At 37.0% G+C, this 20,378-nt stretch overlaps 1 protein-coding gene and 1 long non-coding RNA gene across 4 annotated transcripts in view; both read left to right on the top strand.

Annotated features, from left to right (window-relative positions):
* LOC149690706 (uncharacterized) overlaps positions 1–12,087 on the top strand; it is a 179,398-nt gene extending 167,311 nt beyond the window's left edge. Inside the window, exons 11-12 of one of the 2 annotated variants that reach the window (XR_016383783.1) lie at positions 2,427–2,492; positions 2,578–4,628. This is a non-coding gene — a long non-coding RNA (uncharacterized LOC149690706). Of the gene's footprint in view, positions 1–2,426; positions 2,493–2,577; positions 4,629–11,979 lie in introns of those variants that run through there. The other variant, XR_016383782.1, reaches the window with a different exon arrangement.
* A 3,372-nt stretch (positions 12,088–15,459) lies between these two features.
* Positions 15,460–19,556, top strand: LOC149690705 (protein phosphatase methylesterase 1). 2 transcript variants are annotated; one of them, XM_089870310.1, is made up of 12 exons: positions 15,460–15,681; positions 15,829–15,928; positions 15,992–16,084; positions 16,149–16,258; positions 16,326–16,574; positions 16,672–17,023; positions 17,832–17,892; positions 17,962–18,027; positions 18,093–18,137; positions 18,251–18,315; positions 18,483–18,550; positions 19,350–19,556. In XM_089870310.1, exons 1-12 carry the CDS (start codon positions 15,611–15,613, stop codon positions 19,351–19,353), a joined length of 1,284 nt encoding a protein of 427 aa, XP_089726436.1. In that variant the 5' UTR covers positions 15,460–15,610; the 3' UTR covers positions 19,354–19,556. The 2 variants fall into 2 exon arrangements, with proteins under 2 accessions (XP_089726436.1, XP_089726435.1); XM_089870309.1 differs by lacking the exon at positions 19,350–19,556 and adding an exon at positions 18,822–19,328.
* Positions 19,557–20,378: the final 822 nt, after the last annotated feature.

Below are 20,378 nucleotides of genomic sequence, written 5' to 3'. Positions count from 1 at the left end.
ATTAGGAAATAATTTATTCATGGTTCTATTAAAATTAATTCATCATTGGAAAACCGACACAAAACGGTTAAAACTTTCGTATTTTAGATGAGAGTAAGTAAGACGTATTGGAAGAGGTTTTTTTTGGGAGTTACTACGTAATGGAACCAAAACAGGTTAGGAATGGTTCCCGCGTTTAGAGTCCAGAAGTGATCCAAGAAAACCAGGACTTCTAAGAGAGAGGGAGAAAGTGAGAGTGAGTGAGAGAGAGAGAAAGAGAGAGAGAGGGGCCGCGGAATCCTCGACTGCATCTGGCGGTGGAGCCTATTCCAGAAAAGGCGTTTCTCCCGGAGAGAGTCGGTCGGCGCAATTGGAGAAACTCTGCAAAACCACAGACGGAAAAAAAGGAATTTCTCTAGAATTCTTGCGCGAAGGAGGAGGCCTCCAAGCCAAGAGAACCTCCTCTAAGAAACTAAGATCCACGTCTTTTTCTTCTTCTTCTTTTCCTTCTTTCTTCTTCTCCCTCTCTTGGAATCTTTCTCTGTGGGGTTTGTTGTGATCCTGCGCTCCTGGCAAAAGAAAAAAAAAACCCGGTCTTTGCACAAGAACCTCCTTTGTTTTAAATCTAGATGGGTACACTTCGCTTTCTCCTTCTTCTTCTCCTCCTTATCTAGGAATGTTTTATTTTATTTTTGGTTGGGGATCCTTTTGAACGTTTGAAACTTTCGAAACTCACTCGGGAATGCAGCAATGCAATGATGTTTAGTGTGAAAGATATTAAGCCAAGTTTTGTTAACGTTCGTTAAATAATTTGTGTTTTTGACTGAAGGATGTACATCCTGCGTGAAGAGCTATAGTAGTTGTCCTTAGCTTTCCTTTGAAGTAGTTTTTTGCCTATGGTTGATGGGGATATTCGATGAGACTGTCGCCATCTAACGGGTCTATTTTGAACCAAATTTAGGCTATTTCTCTTTTAAAGATGCTAGAGAAATATCCTCCACCGTTTTTTTAATTTTAACCGGTGTTTCAGGGTGCCATTAATATTGTTTTAGAGCATCTCTGGTTTTGAACTGAATTCTACAAGGTTTTTCAGTCTGTTTCACTCACCACGAATGACTGGCAACACTTATAATCACACTTTATATTGTTTATACAGTATATCTCAAAGACTTAGTACAGTTTCTTCTACAATAGAGCTAAATCAATTTAAAACAATGAATATGAATTACACTGGCTTACACTACGATCAGAGAAATATATTCTAGCCCCCCTTATATTTAATAAAACAATAATAAATAAATTGATAAATCCGAAATAATTCATAGGCATAAACCGATAAAAACCCATATACAATTCTCAAGAATTACCAGACATTTTTTTCCACCATAAATCCATAAAAAAGCTTTTATCCATCAGTAGTCTGAGGGATGAGGAGAGAAGAGAGAGGCAGGCATTCAGTTCTTCTAGCTTTAGCTTTGGCAGCTAAAACGGTATCCATCATTTTTAGCCGTCCTAAAATGTCTTATCTTGGATACTAGTACGTCTTCGAAATAGCCCTGCGCTGCTTCTAGAGTATATAAGATCGCATCGCGCCTCCCCATACAAAAATGTAAACATTCAAAGACTATCAAAAGGAAAACTATAACACTTGGCCTCCCCCAAAATAGTTATGATTTAGAAACAAAAAAATTATATATATAGATACTAAAGGCATTTAGAAAATATAGAACCCCCATCTCCATTAAATAAAACATTTAGCCCACCCCGTATAGGGTACTCTTCCCCGATTTATTTACTCTTGATATACGTTAAGATTTTAGTTACAAGTTATTGCGTAAACGCCTTGAAGTCTTTCTCCAACAATGTTAGTTGCCTAATAATTTTTGAATAAGTCGACTTACGTCTATTTGGCTTTCAATTTTACCCCCACAATGGTATAACGCGAGCGTGTATTGAGGAGCTCTTTGGTTGTCTGTGTGTTAAAATAGGGAGGCCTTTAACACACGTAATAATAGCAATATTATAGTAATCCTTTGCTAGTTACCTAATAAATAAGGATGAATTTGTCTCCCCATCTTTTCCGCAGTGACTCTTTTGGGAAGACTATCTTCTTCCCTCGTGTCTCTCCAGTCTCCAGGATGGGATAGAGGCATTTAGGGATGGGGGACAATATTTGGACAAATACAGCGCCGTGTTTGTCTACTTTTCCGGTCGTTTTGTCTCCCACGCTTCTTTCATCTTTTTTTTCGGGGGGACCCATCCTCTTAGGGATGGGGATGCTGGTTGGGAAAACAGAATCATCCTCTCCTTACGACCGATTTCTTATCATCATACTTGCAGTCTAGAAAAACTGTCTCACGTGTTAAGCCTAATTCACTAAATACTCCTCTTAATTTTTTATTATAATTTAAAAATAATATGATTCAGATAAAAAACGTTTTCCACAGTGTTAATGTTTTTGAAGATGATTGCCACGAATGTGCAGATCCGGACCACGCTTATTTAAATTTGACGTACGTATTTCATTTTCTGTATACTAGATGCTAACAAACAAAACAACCCCCAAGCTCATTTTAGTGTCTTTAAAAATCCCTCCAGTGGCTAAACCTACTACCGCTCTCTCTGAAATATTTTAAAAGAAACTTTTCCGAAGTTTGACAAAAATGAAAAACGGCGCTTCCTATCGAGGACGAAACGTAGTTCAGATTCTCCTCTTTAATAAGAAAAGGGACCAAGGGTTTCGATCCCGTCCCTACGCCATCCCTAAAGCTAAAAAGAAACAGATGTATTCATATGTATTGACTCCGGAACACGCCTGCCTGTGTACCAGAGAGATGGGAGCCGAAATTCTACCCAGAGTGTATAGGAGGGACTCAATATGCAAATGAGGGCATTTTCCCCCAAAATTAAGAGATATCGAGAGAGAGAAAGGGGGTTGTATCCCCACGTCATAACCCCCAAACCTATTCAATATGTACAACTTTTCTTTTGAATCTGTTTTAGAGAAGGCAGGGGGGGGAATTTTTGGGGTTTTGTGGGACCGTGTGGGTGGAAGAGGTTGTCGCGTAACTTTTTCTCGCTGGTGACGTGTCGTTCCATGGATTTTGAAACAAAGAACGGTGGTGGTACTAGCCGCTCTACACTCTGTTCTTTATGCCCCTGCGACTACAGCTTGCCGGTCTGGTACGTCACCCGCGGCACTAACTTTTCTAGATTGTACAAATTTCTAAGGATGGAAAGTAAAAAAAAATGGGTATTTGAAGGGTTAGTTCCTTTCCAACGAAGAGAAGAGGAAGTAAGGCCTAAAACTAAAGTAAACGACGACGCACGCCAAGACCAGTTAGGAAAAAAGCTGCGAGGAAAATGAGACAGGAGACTTTGGTGGACGGAGAGACGCGGGTACGGGTACGTAGACTTACTTTCAAGGAAAACTTATTGTGTGTTTGAGGTTGTTGGATATGCGCGAGACTTGTGTCGCCCTCTTTATTGTGTAGCTGGAAGTTAGGACCGGGTGTACTACCATTCTTTTCCGCGCCAAAACTGAACACCACCACACCTAGTGTAAAGAAAAAATTTCCATTGTCTCTTATAACTCTTTTCTTAATTGAAATCAGTGAATTCGTTATTACTTATTCTTTTTATCATTCAAATGTGCTAAGGGAGTATTTATAGTTAAATATTTATTTATTATATGATTGTATAATCCAACTTATATATATATTTCCGAAGCTTAGATTCAAAAGTAGATTGGGCGGAAGTTTGATCCGATACATTGTTCACGGATAAAGAACTCAATATTTCAACTCCGTTTTTAAAAAAATGGAAACTATATTGCTTTTTCTTCTCATCCCCTGATCTTGACTATACGTAGCTCTCCTGATCTTTTCTCTGTCTCTCTCCATCCTTTCTTTCTTCTCTTTTGAGCTTAAAAACCTCTCTCTCTCTCTCTCTCCGTAGACCCGATCAAGGTTTTCCATCCCATAACAGTCCAATTTTTCTTAGGGAGAGAGAAAAAAATTGGTTTAGATGGAAATTTACTATATTTTTGTCTTTGGAATAGATGGGAGATGATGTAGTTTAATAGAACGTTTCTCGTCTTAGAACGAATATATATTGTCGGGAGGGTGGGATAGCTCTTTTTTTTTCTTGTTCATCTTTTCGGTCGGATAAAGAAAGGTATTGCTATATGAGTTTGGTATGAATAACGCATCAATATCTAAGCAGTGACAATATAGAATTATTCATAGTTCCCCCTTCATCCCTCGGTCGGTATAAATTCTCTCTCAACTTATATTGTAATACCGTAGATTACAAACTCTGAGGGTTTCTAGGCCTATTTATGTATGTATAAAAAAATTATGTTGGAGAAATGTTATGCTCGATTCGAAAATTTTGAAAAGAATAATTTAAACTATATTTTGATGTTTCTTGCTAAGCCTTGCCAAGAGCTGAAAATTTTAAGGATTTATTTTGAAAATAGACATTTAGGCCTATAAAATTGCGTTGCTAACAATTGCTTATCTTAATTGGAACGCTAAAAATTTGCAATTTTTTAAACAACAATTTACATAATTTAAAATATTTTTGGATATTTTCGAACTATTTACTTATAAACCTTGCTAAGACCTCAAAATTTCAATAAGGACAAATTTAAGGATGTATTTTGAAAATAGACATTTAAGCCTATAAAATGACGTCACTAACAAAGGCGTATCTTAGTTCGAACGCGAGAAATTTTCACTTATAACATGAATATTTTTCGAGTCTGAGATGGACTTAGTATACGAAATGAATTCAGGCGTGAGTTGAGTAATAAAAGCCAACCAAGCTTGGGTAAAAACCCCCCGAAGTTAACGTTACAGGGCAAACAGAACACAATGTTGTATATATATCAAACAGTTGTCTTGTAAATCCTATAAACTTTATACATAAAAAGGCCGGGTTGGTATTAGGTATGTATGTATATATTTTTAGCCTTATGTTTTTATTTGAAAAATTCAAAACTGCCTTGGATTTTTGACTGAAGGGGAAAAGTACCCCCGAGCTAGTAGTATAACGGTGGGTGGGGTTTGAAGGGGGTACCGGAGAAGCAAAGCTGCAAAACTAAGGGGTTTTATGAACCATGGGTGTTTCTAGGGGTTTTATGCAAATGTATTTGACTCGCTTCAATGATAGCGCTAGTAATAAAACCTTGCCAGCAGAAATGAAAGAATTTTTAGAATCGGAGGTAAAAATACGTAATACATGGGGGTAAAGCCCCCTTTACTTTTTGATTTGGGGAAGGAGGAAAGGGGAAAAGGGAGTATCCAACGAATTTTATTTCGTTATTATGGCTTTTAGCCCGAGTATACGTTTGGAATAGCTAGGGGTTTACCAGCTTTATGGCACGAGGAGAGTGGGAAAGATTCAAGAATAATAAGTGAGTGCACTGCCATACCCCTTCTCGTTCTTATTAGAAGTATGTCCGTTAATGAAAGAAAGTCCTGGGAAAATTATACATTTGTATAAAGTTGTAGTTGATGTCTAGGCCTCTGTTTGTATTTTAATTATTCCACCTGGGACAATTTTGGATATGTATTAGGAAGTATTTATTTGGGTTCATTGGAAATTATCCAATTTTAAGAGAATATAATAAATAATAAACATTTGGGTTATAATATTTTAAATGATAAGAAATAATTCGACTGTAATTTCAACTCGTATTGTTAGTTAATTAGAAATGGTGATACTTAATGAAGAGGGAAGGAATCCTCGATATCCATCCCTCCATAGAATAATAATTTATATAAATGATGATATCATTCTCTAGTAGCTTTATTTCTAATTTCCTTTTGCTAGTTTTTAATCCGAAAAGACTTTGCAATATGATCGGTGAGACGAAGCGTGATGAAGAGAAAAAGCCATGCAGCAGCGTTCGGCATTGCCTTTATTTCCATCTGCTTCAATTCCCCTTTTTCCTGGCCACAAACCGCGGCGGGTTCTACATCACCGCTTTTCCAGTTATCCCTTTCTTTCTCTCTCTCCCTCTCGAAGTATGCAAATTATTGGTAGAACCCTTAGATTATTCCTTCAGTGAGCAAAACGCGAAACGAAACCAGACTAAAACTGAAAACCATTTTTTTGCTTCTTCATTCTCTCTCTCAAAAACCGTCTCTCCTTGCCCACCCCCTTTCCCCTTAAGTTGGGCTTTGCTGGCAATCATTTTAAAGCCGCCAACTTGGTTGGGGCTGGGGGTAGTCCTACCCATCGCCGAGTAATGACTTTGTTTAGAGTTTTGGAAGCGGAAAATTTTGTATTTAATGAGACTGTATCTTTTCCATCCCGATTTATTTTTGAGAGAGAAGGATTATAGGTATCTTAACCGACTTGTTTCCGTATTACGGGTTATTTTCTCATTGCTTTAAACGAAGGAATCGGTTGGAATTTAAGCCCTTACCCCCTTCTCCCTATAGACGCAGTTGAGGGAATGTTGGAAAGATCTGTTTTTAAATTCTCTCTACGGATGGAGAAGCTCGGGAGCAATGAGATGGAAAAGATAGTTCGGGAAAATCTCGTAAAAGCCAGAATTTATTATGCAAGAGGCTTTTTACGAACCAATTACAAACGCAATCCGCATAAAACACACTGCCGTTTCTTATACCCGTCCCTTTATGGTATCAACCTTAATATTCAATACGTAGAAAGCTACCTTAACGCGATTACCATTAACTTATCTCAACCATAACCACTATTGAATTCACCGGTTGAAACGAACGTATATATTTTTATACCAATTCTTCTCGTGATGTCTCTAAACGCTCGCGCCAGAAAAAAATTTCAACTTCATTCTTCCATGAATCTCGAGGGATATATCTTTTAGTCGCGATTCCTTTAAATAAAATAGGCCTGGATAAAATGCAATATTCATGGAAGTATTGAATTTAGTAGAGTAGGTAAAGGAAAAACCTCCCCTTTTTTTAAAAGCAAAATGTCATTCAGTTCTTTTTTACGCGATTTTTACTGTCAAAGATGGAGGAAGCTACTTCCTAAAAAAAGAATAGTTCCTACCTAAAAAAAGTTAGATATAAGGGAATGTATCTATTTTATTTAAGTTATATTTTAGGTTTGCTAAAAGTTTAGATTAAGTTATGTATTTTGTATTACAATTTGCTCAATTTTTTCCAAGAGTGACCCAAGCTTGACCCTCGACCTCAAATAAATTAGGGAACAAAGTTAACAAAAACACATTGGCACGTGCAGATGGGCCCTCTCTTTTCAAAGTTGAATCAAATATGACCCCATTTTAGAAAAATAACAATCCCTGTTAGATATAGTTTGACTTTTACGATCTAAAGCTGAAAATTTTCAAAAGAAATGAAATAATAGAAAACGGGGGTCGTTTGATTTGACTGTTGGGTCACTGTCACAAAAAAACCGTCAATTTCCAGACAATGTAGTCAGTCACCCTTGTTTATAGGAACAAAACCCCAGGGCTATCATTAAGGAAGGGGGCAGCGCGTGGCCAACTTCCGGTCTAGCACGCGCTCAAGCACCCGCGGTCAACAAGCCGTGACCGCCGTATTATTGCGGTTTCGCGGTCTCGCACTTCGGACACACTCGAATAAATCGCCATTGCAATGATACTTAGCACCTTGCGCCACCAACGGTGACTTATTCAGATATTTGACGTTTTTTCTGTCTCTCTCGTGACTGACGCGGAACGTTATCTATCGCTACGAACTGTTATATTGTGTCTAAAATCCACCGGAAGTTGGTATTAAAATTATTTTTCGAAAGAGGAAATAGTTTTTTAACTTCCTTAAAATGCTGGTTTGTATTACGGTTTCCTGTTTAGTATTTGAAAGTAAATTGTAATACGGACAGCGTTATATGCACGCCTTATAGCTTTTCCGGAACTATTTTCTCTTTATAAATACGTACGTACGCTTTCTAAACGATGATACATCGTCTTTCAGACAAACCAAGGCCCTATTCTTTCAGACTTATGGTATTACCGAGCTAAACTTCTGGGTAGTTGCCCAGTAAGTCTTACAGAGAACTTCATAAATCCATTCCCCACCGAACCCTGGAAGCCAGTTGGATGGAGCCCCGCGTTGAGTTGTCCGAAATGGGCACTATACCATAGACGGGGTGCTAAAATGAAGTGGACGAGCAAAAGGAATGGTTCTCATACTATTTCTTTCTGTCTCAACTCTCTGACTGTATGTGCCTGATTTTTATTGCCTATGACGTTATATTCTCTGCCCTCTAACACCGGAGGTCGGATACTTTCCTTTTCCGGTCCACGAGTTCGTGGAAGTTTATTTCAAGTATTAATTTCAGGTTTGATTCTATTTATAGAACTAACTATCCAACCCCTCTGGCGTTTTTATAGCCATCTGAAGAGAATAGACCGTTTTTGGGGAGAAATTGGCGAGCGCAGACGTAGCTTAGCAGTTTCTACTACTTTGTGATATACCTACCTATATATATTACTCCTATAGGTGAAGAATAGTACTAGAATCGTAAAATCTCCGAACAGTTCATGAGTCATTCTCCTTCGGTACATGGGAGTATTTCTTTTTGCCACGCTTTATTCCCAGGGGGCGCGTTAACCATTCGAATGGACCTGGTACCTTTTCCCTCGAGTCCGCCATTCTCGAAGAAATGGTACAAAAACACAAATTGAACCAAAAGGAACCGTCTAAAGAGACTTTGATTGTGTGGTATACCCTGGGGGAAACCCTAAGAATAACTTCAACCCCTGAAGTTGCTAAGCCTAATTTTTGGAAAAATATTGTTTGAATTGTTTCAAACCAAGGCATGAACAAAAAGATAAAAGTTTTTTCGAAGAAACCTTGGTAATGAATAGAAAGGTATAGTCTACATTATGAAAACCCTATTCCCTGCCTTACACTTCATTAATCATTTGCTGGCGACGTAAGACGTATCACGTGAAAGCGGAAAAGCTATTGAGGCAATAAAGAAAAGTATGAAATATCTCGCGCCACCCTGTCTCGAATCTATACGAAGGTTCAGTGTCGCTTGTCACTAAATCAGGTGTTAAATAGCGTTGGTTTCCTGCGGGTCTCGTTATGGTCAAGCGGTATTGAACCGGTACTAAAATCCTTTTATATTTTTATATTATCTTTGGTAGCGTACGAGTCCCCTTCGGAAGGAGTTGGGCTCCCATAAAGAGCCATTACCCATTTTTCCAAATACACTGTGTGTATGTGTGTGTCGAAAATGCCTTTCTATTGGTCCACGGTCAAATAGGAAAAAGAAGCTAGCCTAGCGGCCTGCTGGTCATTTCGACCCTTTACGAGCCAAAGGTCATTCCGATATTCTCTCTCTTTTGCCGCCTTTTCTTCAATCCCTATAGATCTTTTATTCTTTGTCGGTGGTGGTGGTAATATAATCCATCCTTCCCCTTGTTCCAATCGCATGCCGTAATAAATGACGTATTATTTGCGCCTATTTTTATGACCTTCTGACCTCCAGACATCGAGTTGAAAATTGTACAATATAATGCCCAGATTTCCAATACCTTACTGTAACTTCAATTTCATTAACAAATTATTGTTACAAATATAACAAACTCTAATAGAAATATGTCAACTTGTAGTACACCAAAGTATTGCGGGTTAAACATTTCTACAGGGGCTCATAGGAAAAGCATGGGAAATCAATGCGCCTAAATGTTGGCTTTTCATAAAATAACATTTTTGCGATCGAATCTTTTTACGAGTGAAGTAAACGGACCAATTGTCGTCCACCGAGTCGGAATAGTTTTAAGGATGCTATGTATTACTCTCCTCCGCAGACTCAGGTCTATTTTTATCGTGGTCTTGGGTAATAATTCAAGAGAAGGAAAAGATATCATCTCCCGGCGGCTAGGAATCATTCCCGGTCAATTCTCGTCAAAGGGAGGGGGGCTAGGAATGGAAGTTGGTGACCCTTATTTTTTGGGGGGACTTCGCGGCCTCGAGGCGCTAATTCGCCTTGGGGCCGTAAGGGGGGAGGTTGCAATAAGCCGCTAGAAGGAATTACAGAACGGTCAAACGATAAACCGCCCCTCTAATCGGAGAGAGAAGGTATTGAAGCCATACACTAAATTCCCATGGGAGTTAGTTCGCATTTGAAAGTAGTGTTGCTCAAAATGCTGTCAAAATAAATATAATTTTTGAGGCAAAGCGTTAAGGGAGTTTTAGCAAACCAATTTGGACGCTGAAACGTGAGCTTCGAACGTCTAGGGTTTGTCTTCTTTTTGAACCACAAGCTAGGCGCAATTTATCTTAACGTTTAACTGTACTGAAATTGTCGTTTAATGTGAACAAACCCCAATTTCCATATTATACAATATATAAAAACGGTCGTTTTATTCGAACATTTCTCTTAGTGTTGATGTTAGAGGGGGGTTCATCCCCCCGGCCACCCAGTTAGATCCGGACGCATTATGATATGAGCTGGACGGTGTCAAAGACTTTAACCTCAGCCCCAACCCCCTCCGTAACGGTCAGTAGAAGTCCGAGCTGGAATCTCATTCCCAGGGTTGAAGCAAAAATCCTTGCAGTCCGGTGGTGCAGCGACGTCCGTCCATAAACCCTTTATTACAGCAATATATCTTTATCAATCGGGCGTTACGGATCAAAACTGGCTTGCCCACTATTTCTAGAGAACCTCGGACCTTGGTCACTCACTACAAAACCGAATTTATTCAAATCGTACGAGAGTATATTGAAGGCATCTTGGAGACTGTATAGTTCGTGCCCTGGAATAGTCGTTTAAAGTTAAATATTCTTGTTGAAATTAAATAAATTCATAAGGGGCCATGGTATAGAGGGAACTTAAGACCCAGAACTGACCGAAGGTTATTCTTTGATAAACGATAAGTAATGACCAGCTCCTGGAAAATATCGGACACGGCCGGCTATCTTTAGTGTCCAATTTATACCCCCACACCCGTCCCACTTCCGTCTCTAGTTCTCTGTTCCTCCCGTTCTTACCCCCCAATTTTCACACTTCTTAGGCCTTTGCAGGAAATTTTGTTCGTTGTTTTCTGTAAGGAAGACTTTCTTATCGCGTCATTCCTACGGGATTTTTTTTAACAAAGGAAAAAAGCAATCAGAAATAGATTGTGCTTGGTGAAACCTTAATATCCGGATTCATTTTGTTTTTCATGTTGGGATTAAATGGTTTAAAGCCTGAAATTGGTGACCGGCTAAGGGTCCTGCAAGGCGCAACTGAATATTTATTGCTTCAGCTGTAGATTCAAGGCAAAAATTAGATCTTATTGTTCTGAAAAAATAATAATACAAGGGGAGAGATTTCTCCGTTGTCAATAAAGATCCGTTAAAACGACTCGGGCTAATGGAAAAGGAAAACTTATCAAAAACATTTCTTGTCAACTTAGAAAAGCGTGGGCAAAACGTCAGGTGGTCCCCCAATACACACACAATAGAGTGTTAACACTATACACTAGCAAGAAGTATATATAGTGTTAAAATTATCCCGAAAACGTCAGCGCCTCCAACTGACAGATTCGAAACAAAAATTAACAACAAAAGACTTCTCTTTACAATATTTCGCCGATCCAACTGAAGTTACGAACGAGTGTTTTGTATGTGGCGGGGGGAGGAAAGCCAAGGCTTAATGTTTTGATCCATATTCCAATGGGATACATTAACAGGGCCGGGGGGAAAAAACGCCTACACCCCGCACTCTAACCCCAGCCAGCCTCTTTTCTAGATCCGTATTGCCATATCTAAGGGAATTAATCATTCTACGAGCAACAAAAGCTCCCTGACAGAGAAGTAACTACTATTAAAAGCTACTTTTCTCTCCAACGGGGGTGTTGCCTCCCCCCGATCGATAAAGCACCCCTTCCGAAGTAGAAGCGAAAAGTTGTAGGCTGTATTACGATTTTTCCCAGTTTTATTATATGAAACAAGAAATTGTCCCCACCCCCTTGATTAAAACTTATTAATTTAAATTTTCCATTTGATTATTTCATTTTTTTAGGCAAATATCTTGGTTATTGTTCAAATACATTGTTGAAGGAAGCCAGCTCTACCAAGATACACCGCTTGCAACGCAAAAAGCGGAACAGCAAGCTTGAAGTGGTTTAAAATACCAAGTTGAAATATTCGTGAATTTGAAAATGTTTTGTAGGTTTTCCTAGCCATGGAGATTGGAACTGCACGCGGCGGGTGATAGAAGGTTGTATATGCGCGAGTAGATCCGCATTAATATCTGGGTATCGCGCTGCACTCGCTATAGATTGTTGGGCGATCCATCAGTGCCTGTCGCTTGATTAAAAGTTCGCTCCGAGCATTTTTGGGCGCGTGGAACCTTATTTTTTTTTATTTGAGAAGCTAAGCGGGTCCCGCGCGCAATCGAATAACTCCTACGTCATCGTCAAGGGCAAAAAAAAAACGATTGTATAACTCGGGATTGAAGCCCTTGGAAGCGATAGGGAAACTACACCAAACTCAAGATAGATAGGGAGAAAAATACTAAAAATCCATCCATCGGTTGCTGCGTGGGGGGGATGGGGGTGTTGAAGTCCAGTAGAATCCAGATCGGCCATGGAACGAAGCGAAGAATTTCATTTGTTACAGATTGATTTTGGCACATATTTTAGTCGCCATCAGAGAAACAAGCTCCTTTCTTAGGTTTTGGGAAACTTTTATCGCTCTTAGTACTAGGCTAGGGTGTAAGGAATTGTCTTAGATCTGTACGAAATAAATATGATAAAGGGAATAAAATCGTCCCGCGAGTTCTATTGGTGTTTAGAGTTGGCGTATAGCTCCCTCTATCATCGCAGTTGGAAAAGATGTTGACAGGTAAGGCTTGATTAATGAGTGCGTTTTGTTGGGATGCCTGTTTCAATACCGCAAGCGGCAAGCGCCCTCTCTGCGGATACGCTACTCTCATTTATTATCGTTTTCGGGACCTCGGCTCGACGCCTTCCTCATCCATCCTCTTACCATCCTTCTCTTTATCCTCATCTTCCTCTAGATCCATCTCTCTCGGACCGCTTTACGAGAAGTTTCCCCGGCTTCTCTTACTGACTACTCGGAAATCTTAGCTTTTTAATTCCTTACTCCTGGAATTTCCTAGATGATCAAAAGACTACGAGGGTACTTTTTTACACTGAAACTGTCTATATAAACAAAATTCAATTTAGTTTCGCGATGGTTTGCGCTCGTAAAAAGTCGCTTTGGGTAGTTACGGTTGCTTTACCGCGTTACCCTGTATAACATTCTTACTTTTAATCAAACGGGCTAATGCGTACAGGATGGTTTGGGTCTCGGTAACTTCTTCTGATGTACGGGAATGTTTCACTGTAGAATCTCTTGGATATTTTGATCTGGTCCATCCTGTTGAAGGGTTTTTTTATTTGGAAAGTGTACTAGGCTCAAGGCTATGGTTTTTGGAAAGCCTAGGAACGGATGGACGTCTTTGGGGGGATATGGAGAAACAGGTGGTGATTACGGATGTCGTAAAATTTCGAGACTAGCGGGATTGATGGGCTTTTTTTCTTTCTTTTGACCACTAGGAACCAGGCTTCGTCGCCTTTGGAGCGAAACAAATGACCTCCCTTTAGTTTCTGACCTTTTAACCTTGGGATGGACTGTAGTTTTATGTTTTTGGTGAAACGGTGTTCCTTCCGCGTGTTGAGAAAAGATAAGTAATAGAACTTAGTTACCCGCGAAATTTTGGAAATTATTCGCTGAATTTCACATTGTTCCTGAACGAAATATATCCTCTTCGCGATTAAAATTCGTGTATTATTAATTGGAATTTAAATTCTTCAACTTTATGTCCAAAACTTTGAAGATTACAAAGCTGAATTTAATAGAACGTAGAACTCTTTTAAATTTAAGTGGAAAAAGATTCGAAAATAGAAAGAAAAAAAAATTGCATCCCCTCATGGAAAGAGAGAGAGTTCTTATTCTTTATTGGTCCAAGAAGATTATTCTGGCAGAAAAGGTTTTTTTTTTTCAAGCCAAACCGTATCCCCTCCCAACCCTTAACCCCCCAGCGTAATCTGTTTCCAGGGACAAAAATATCTTCTTTTGAAGTATAAGAGTTCTTCTATCAAACGCCATAGAATAAAAAAGGCAAGGCAGTCCATGCACTAAAAAGAATTTTATAGCTCATCCTATATTTCCTATTTTATGTTTCGTTTGCCCTAGATCGTTTTTTTTTACTCCTTAAAAATTCTCTTACTTTAAAAGCCTTTAGGGTATTCTCTAATAAGAAAACTGTATTTTTTTTTCTTTTCTTCTAACTCAATGGAAAACTTAAACCATCCATGAATTTATTCAATTCCTCCATTGTTACGTAGGTAATCCTTCATTTTAATGATAATTACGAGAAGGCCCATTTAATCATTTTTAACCACGATTTTAATTATAATTTGACTAAGAATAATCTAGTCAATCTTTTTGTTGAGAATTTCTATCTCGCATTGACGTTCGCGTTTCGAGTTAAAAGTCAAGTGAGGCGAAAATAAAATGGATTGGCAAGGAGGCATTAGGCGCTAACTGTTAGTCGATTTTTAAACGTCTATCTAATCTCTCTTTCCTAACACATTCGTCTCTCTCTCCCTGCCCCCCCTCCTCCTCCCTTTTGGTAGTATGCCCCATCACTATCCGAGAGATGGAAGCATTTTGGGGGTACTAGCCCCCCATCCCCCATTTTACGTCACATAGGACGTTAGATTCTTTCAAACCCCGTTCCGAGAAAGAGCACTCTGCACTTTGGATATATCATCTACGAGAGGTAAAACACTTTTTCCAAGGAGCGTATTATCTTGACTAACTGATGATAACGGTATGGTAGGCTTTAAATCTTTGTTACTCTCGAGGATAGGAGGTTGGGTGTCTCGTTCCTAGCTTTGGGTACATCCATCGGGTCTAGCTCGAATGTCGGTTCGGTCCTATGGCCCGCGCCTCGAGAGAAACAAACGAAAGGAACGTTGGGTAATTCTAAGGGGGCTGACAGCTTCGAAATGATTAATGACACTACTAACCGTGTCATTCAAGAGTCGTGAGCTCACTATTTAAATACACGTAGGGCCAGCCATCCCCCTTCACCCTCCCCTCCTGGCGCCGGATGCAAAACTCATTAATTTTCATTTTCTACACTCCAACGAATTCGTCTTTTCTATACGTAACGTCTTCACTTTGACTCGCTTACGTAAAATTCAGTACCGAAATTTGAATAAAAGGATCTATTTAAGTATTTTTAACAATACTTTTAACTTTTCGCTGTCTCTCCCCTTTTGTTAGCGATTCTAGAATCAATTTTTTATCTTTGTAAATGATGCTTCAATTCGTTCGAACACTATTCTTCCCATCCCGAGAGAAATGGGCTTAAATTTAAACAAAATTTGCCCATTTTCCTTCGAATAAAACACTAGAAACAATTTTATATAGTGAACAGACACACACACCTAAACAATTCCTACATACTCTGAAAGAATTTTAGGGATCAAAGAGCGACATGGAAGTTATCCAGCATCCATAGAGCATGCGCAGTTCGTGTGTTAAAAAACAAAATGGTGGCTATGAAGCTCATTCCTTGATACCGTTGATTTAAAACCATTATATTTTTAGTTTTAATTAAATATTAGTCGATAATTATGTCTGCTTTGCAAAAGAAACTCGTTAAGAATAGGTTACCGCCCATGGTACCGCGATCGGGTGCTGGAGAGTAAGTGAAAATACTTTGTTTTGTAACCTTTAGTAGTAAAAGAGCCAAGGCTTAACGTTTGTCATTTATAAATCCGCCGGAAAATTTGTATTTAATGTTTAATTTAATTATTTTAATGAATAACTATAATTATTATTATTATAAAAGTGGTCCGAGGAAAGGCTTTGGGAGGCCGAGAGACTTTACACCCTTAACTTGGGACAAGTACTTTGAAAATGCTAAAGATATCACCATTTCAGAGGGAAATGTATCCTTTTAAAGTTGTATAAGTGTAATTTAAATTAACCTTAATTAAATAACATTCAATTAGACATTTAGGGTGTATACTGCTGGAAGTTCCGGACCTTTATTGTTATTGTTACATGGCGGAGGATACTGTGGTTTAACATGGGCATTATTTACTGTAAATGTCATTTAATCAAACATTAAAATATATTTAAATAATGATTAAAATTAATTAATTACAGACCAGTATTATGAACATGGTTGAATGTCAAGTTGCCGCTTTAGACTTAAGAGGTCATGGTGAAACAGTAACAACTGATAATGAAGATTTATCAGCGGAAACAGTTTCAATGTAAGTTTAAAAAACAATTTTAATTTAACCCTTGGGGTTTTTCTTAATTGATTTTAATTGTGTTTAGGGATGTGGGTAACGTTTTGGCAGCCATGTACCCTGATGGGGCGCCTCCCCCTTTAGTTATTATTGGTCATAGCATGGGAGGGGCTATTGCAGTTCACGCTGTACACAGAAGTTTAATACCATCTTGTATCGGGTTGATTGTTATCGATGTTGTGGAAGGAACGGCAATGGATGCCCTTCAAAGTATGCAGAGTTTCTTAGGAAGTCGCCCAAATTCTTTCCTAAGTCTAGAGAAAGCTATTGAATGGTGGTAAGTCTCATTTATTAATTAATTAATTAATTAATCTAGTTCATAATTAAAATTAATTAATCTAATTCAATTCAATTACTATTTTAAATTTTAATAGTATCAGAAGTGGTCAAGTACGTAATGTTGAATCAGCCCGTGTTTCCATGCCTGGTCAACTTAAAAGTTGCTCCACTGACCAACCAGCAACAACCATAGTTGGGGGGTCAGTGGGGGAGGGCCAAAATGCTTATCAAATGCCCCCTAGAGCTGATAGCATCCCCGAAGAAGAGGAATATGATGAAGATGACAAGAAAAATAAAACCCAAGATGATATCTCCTTTAATCCAAGCAGCATCCATACAGGAGATAATATAAATACAGGAAGAGATGACTTAATTAGCAAAAAAAGGGACCGGTCACTCAGTGTGGATTCTGGGTCTGCACTATTTAAAGCACCTTCATTACCAACAGTAAGTGAATTATTTTAATTATTAATTTTTTTGGGGCTTATTTAATTTAATTTATACTTAATTATCATATTTAAATTGGGGGCTCATTTAATTTAATTTATACTTAATTATCATATTTAAATTGGGGGCTTATTTAATTTAATTTAATTTATACTTAATTATCATATTTAAATTGGGGGCTTATTTAATTTAATTTATACTTAATTATCATATTTAAATTGGAGGCTTATTTAATTTAATTTAATTTATACTTGATTATCATATTTAAATTTGAGGCTTATTTAATTTATACTTAATTATCATATTTAAATTGGGGGCTTATTTAATTTAATTTATACTTAATTATATTTAAATTGGGGCTTATTTAATTTAATTTATACTTAATTATCATATTTAAATTGGGGGCTCATTTAATTTAATTTATACTTAATTATCATATTTAAATTGGGGGCTCATTTAATTTAATTTATACTTAATTATCATATTTAAATTGGGGGCTTATTTAATTTAATTTAATTTATACTTAATTATCATATTTAAATTGGGGCTAATTTAATTTAATTTATACTTAATTATTATCATATTTAAATTGGGGGCTCATTTAATTTAATTTAATTTAATTTATACTTAATTATCATATTTAAATTGGAGGCTTATTTAATTTAATTTATACTTAATTATCATATTTAAATTGGGGGCTTATTTAATTTAATTTATACTTAATTATTATCATATTTAAATTTTGGGCTCATTTAATTTAATTTAATTTAATTTATGCTTAATTATCATATTTAAATATAAATTTAAGGAATCAAACACAAAGTATACATGGAGAATTGATTTATCAAATACTGAAAGATTTTGGTCTGGTTAGTTTAGTTCATTTAATTTAATTTAAATTTAATTATAATTAACTTAATGGACGGATTTAATAATAGGTTGGTTTGAGGGATTATCTAGTTTATTTCTATCAACAAATGAACCTAAATTGCTGCTATTAGCTGGTAATTACTTTCATTATTAATTTAAATCAATTAGGACATTTAAATTAATAAATATTAATTATTAGGTGTTGATAGACTGGACAGGGAATTGACCATTGGTCAAATGCAAGGTTACTATATATATATTTTTTGTTTAATTAATTAACTGAGTACATATTGTTTATAACATAGTCTTATTTTTAAATTTCCTCTATTTAACCTTACCTGACCTCAATGCAATTAGGAAAATTTCAAATGCAGGTTTTACCTCAATGTGGTCACGCGGTACATGAAGATGTCCCTGATAAGGTACACCCCCCCCCCCCCTAATTTAAAGGGTTCGGGATAAAACACAAAAATATATCGGGGAAATTTCATAGACCCTTTAATATTTTGGTATTTTATCTACCCTTTAAATTACCTACGTAAATCATTAATTACGCGTATTAAATTAAATTAAGTATAATTAATTAAAGGTTGCTGAAGCAATTTCAACTTTCTTGGTCAGACACAAGTTTGCCAATCCTATGTCTGATTTCAACAGGTACGAATTTTAAACACACCACCCAAATTAAATTAATCCCGATTAATTTTAACCAACTATAAATACTTAAAAAAAAAAAAAAACATTTTAATGATAGAGAATCCATCATTAACTTTGAAAAATCGTGCCATAAAAAAACACTACCCCCCCCCCATTAATTATTTAAGTCAGTTAAAACTAATTAATATAATTAGATTAACTAAAATAACCCCAAAGGAATCCAATTAATTATTAATTTAAAAAATCCAATAAGCCTAAAACATTTTTACAGAACCTTCCCTGGATGTTGAGAGTTAAGTATTTAAATTTAAATACTTAAAATGTGATTTAAAATTTAATGTTATGAATCCCAAAAACCAACAACCAATCGTGTTTTCCAAAAAAAAAAAAAGGAATATTAAAAAAAAAAAAGAAAATGAGACAGACAGACAGACAACATTTAAGGACACATTAGCTTCAAAAAATAACCAATTAAAATTAATCCCAAAGATTAAAACGAACTTTAATGAAGCAAATTTTAAGACCAAAAAAACGGCTTAACTTCTAGGCAATAATATTTTCATAAGAAAAAAAAAATATTAAAAAAAAACAGCTTTTGATTTAATTTAATTTAACTTTAAACACTTAAAACTAATTAAGTTTTTTTTTTTAAAAAAAAAATGGTATACTCATATTTTTATATGGACCTTATATTTTCATCTCTCAGAATCGCTACACTCGCAAAAATTTTAATTAGCATTTAAATGTTAATTAAGATTTGATTAAATTTAGGCCATTTTGTTTTTATTTATTTTTTAAGATAAATGCATGCTGAACTTTAATTTTCGGGACCCCCCCCCCCCCGTGATATTTCGTTGCCAATTTATCAGACAGACAGACAGACAGAGAGAGTGAGAGATTATTGTTGTTATACTTAATAATTGGAAAATCCAACCAACAAACAAACAAACAAACAATCCTCTCGATGTAGTAAATAATAAACAATTTCTTGTTGTTTTTGAGGAAATTATCATAAGAAGATTTTTATAATTAATTCAATGCGAACAAGGCCTATTTTAATCACTATTTGCCAAGATAGACTGTCGTTAAGCATATAATAGGTTAGATTAGAACCATGTTGGGGAACGTCTACCTAGTGTGGATATATGGCCATTGAAACTAATAACGTACGCTTCATCATCGTCGTCCACGCTTGAGGCGGCTCTAGTGGCGTTGCTATCTCGCCTACTAGAAACATCCCTACTGCCTCGCCTACTACTTGGGGAAATATCTCTACTGCCCCGCCTACTACTTGGGGGCATGTCCGAGGGGCTCAACTGCGATCCTAATCTCCCAGTAGACAAGGCAGAACTTGCACGTCTACTTGATGTACCTTGCCCTGGGGACAAATCCACTTGTTTTCCTGGGAATAAGTCTTCCTCCGTCTCTTTACTTGGGAATAAGTTCTTCCCCTTTTCTTTACCTGGGAATAAGTCCTTCTCCTTTTGTTTACTTGGGAATAAGTCCTTCTCCTTTTGTTTACTTGGGAATAAGTTCTTCTCTTTTTCTTTACCTGGGAATAAATCCTTCCCCTTTTCTTTACCTGGGAATAAATCTTTCTCCTTTTGTTTACTTGGGAATAAGTCCTTCTCTTTTTCTTTACTTGGTGTTAAATCTTTTTTCTCCGGTTTACTAGGCGATAAATCCTTCTTCTCCGGTTTACTAGGCGCCGAATCCTTCTTCTCCGGTTTACTAGGCGCCGAATCCTTCTTCTCCGGTTTACTCGGTGCCGAATCCTTTTTCTCCTCTTTACTCGGGGCTGAATCCTTCTTCTCCGGTTTACTATACG

This window comes from Phalangium opilio, unplaced genomic scaffold (genome assembly GCF_054372755.1).
Source record: "Phalangium opilio isolate 3A_F unplaced genomic scaffold, DU_Popi_V2 ptg000031l_1, whole genome shotgun sequence".
In the NCBI taxonomy this organism is placed as follows: Eukaryota; Metazoa; Arthropoda; class Arachnida; order Opiliones; family Phalangiidae; genus Phalangium; species Phalangium opilio.
The sequence above is the reverse complement of the archived record's forward strand: the minus strand, read 5'-3'. Positions and strand labels throughout refer to the sequence as shown.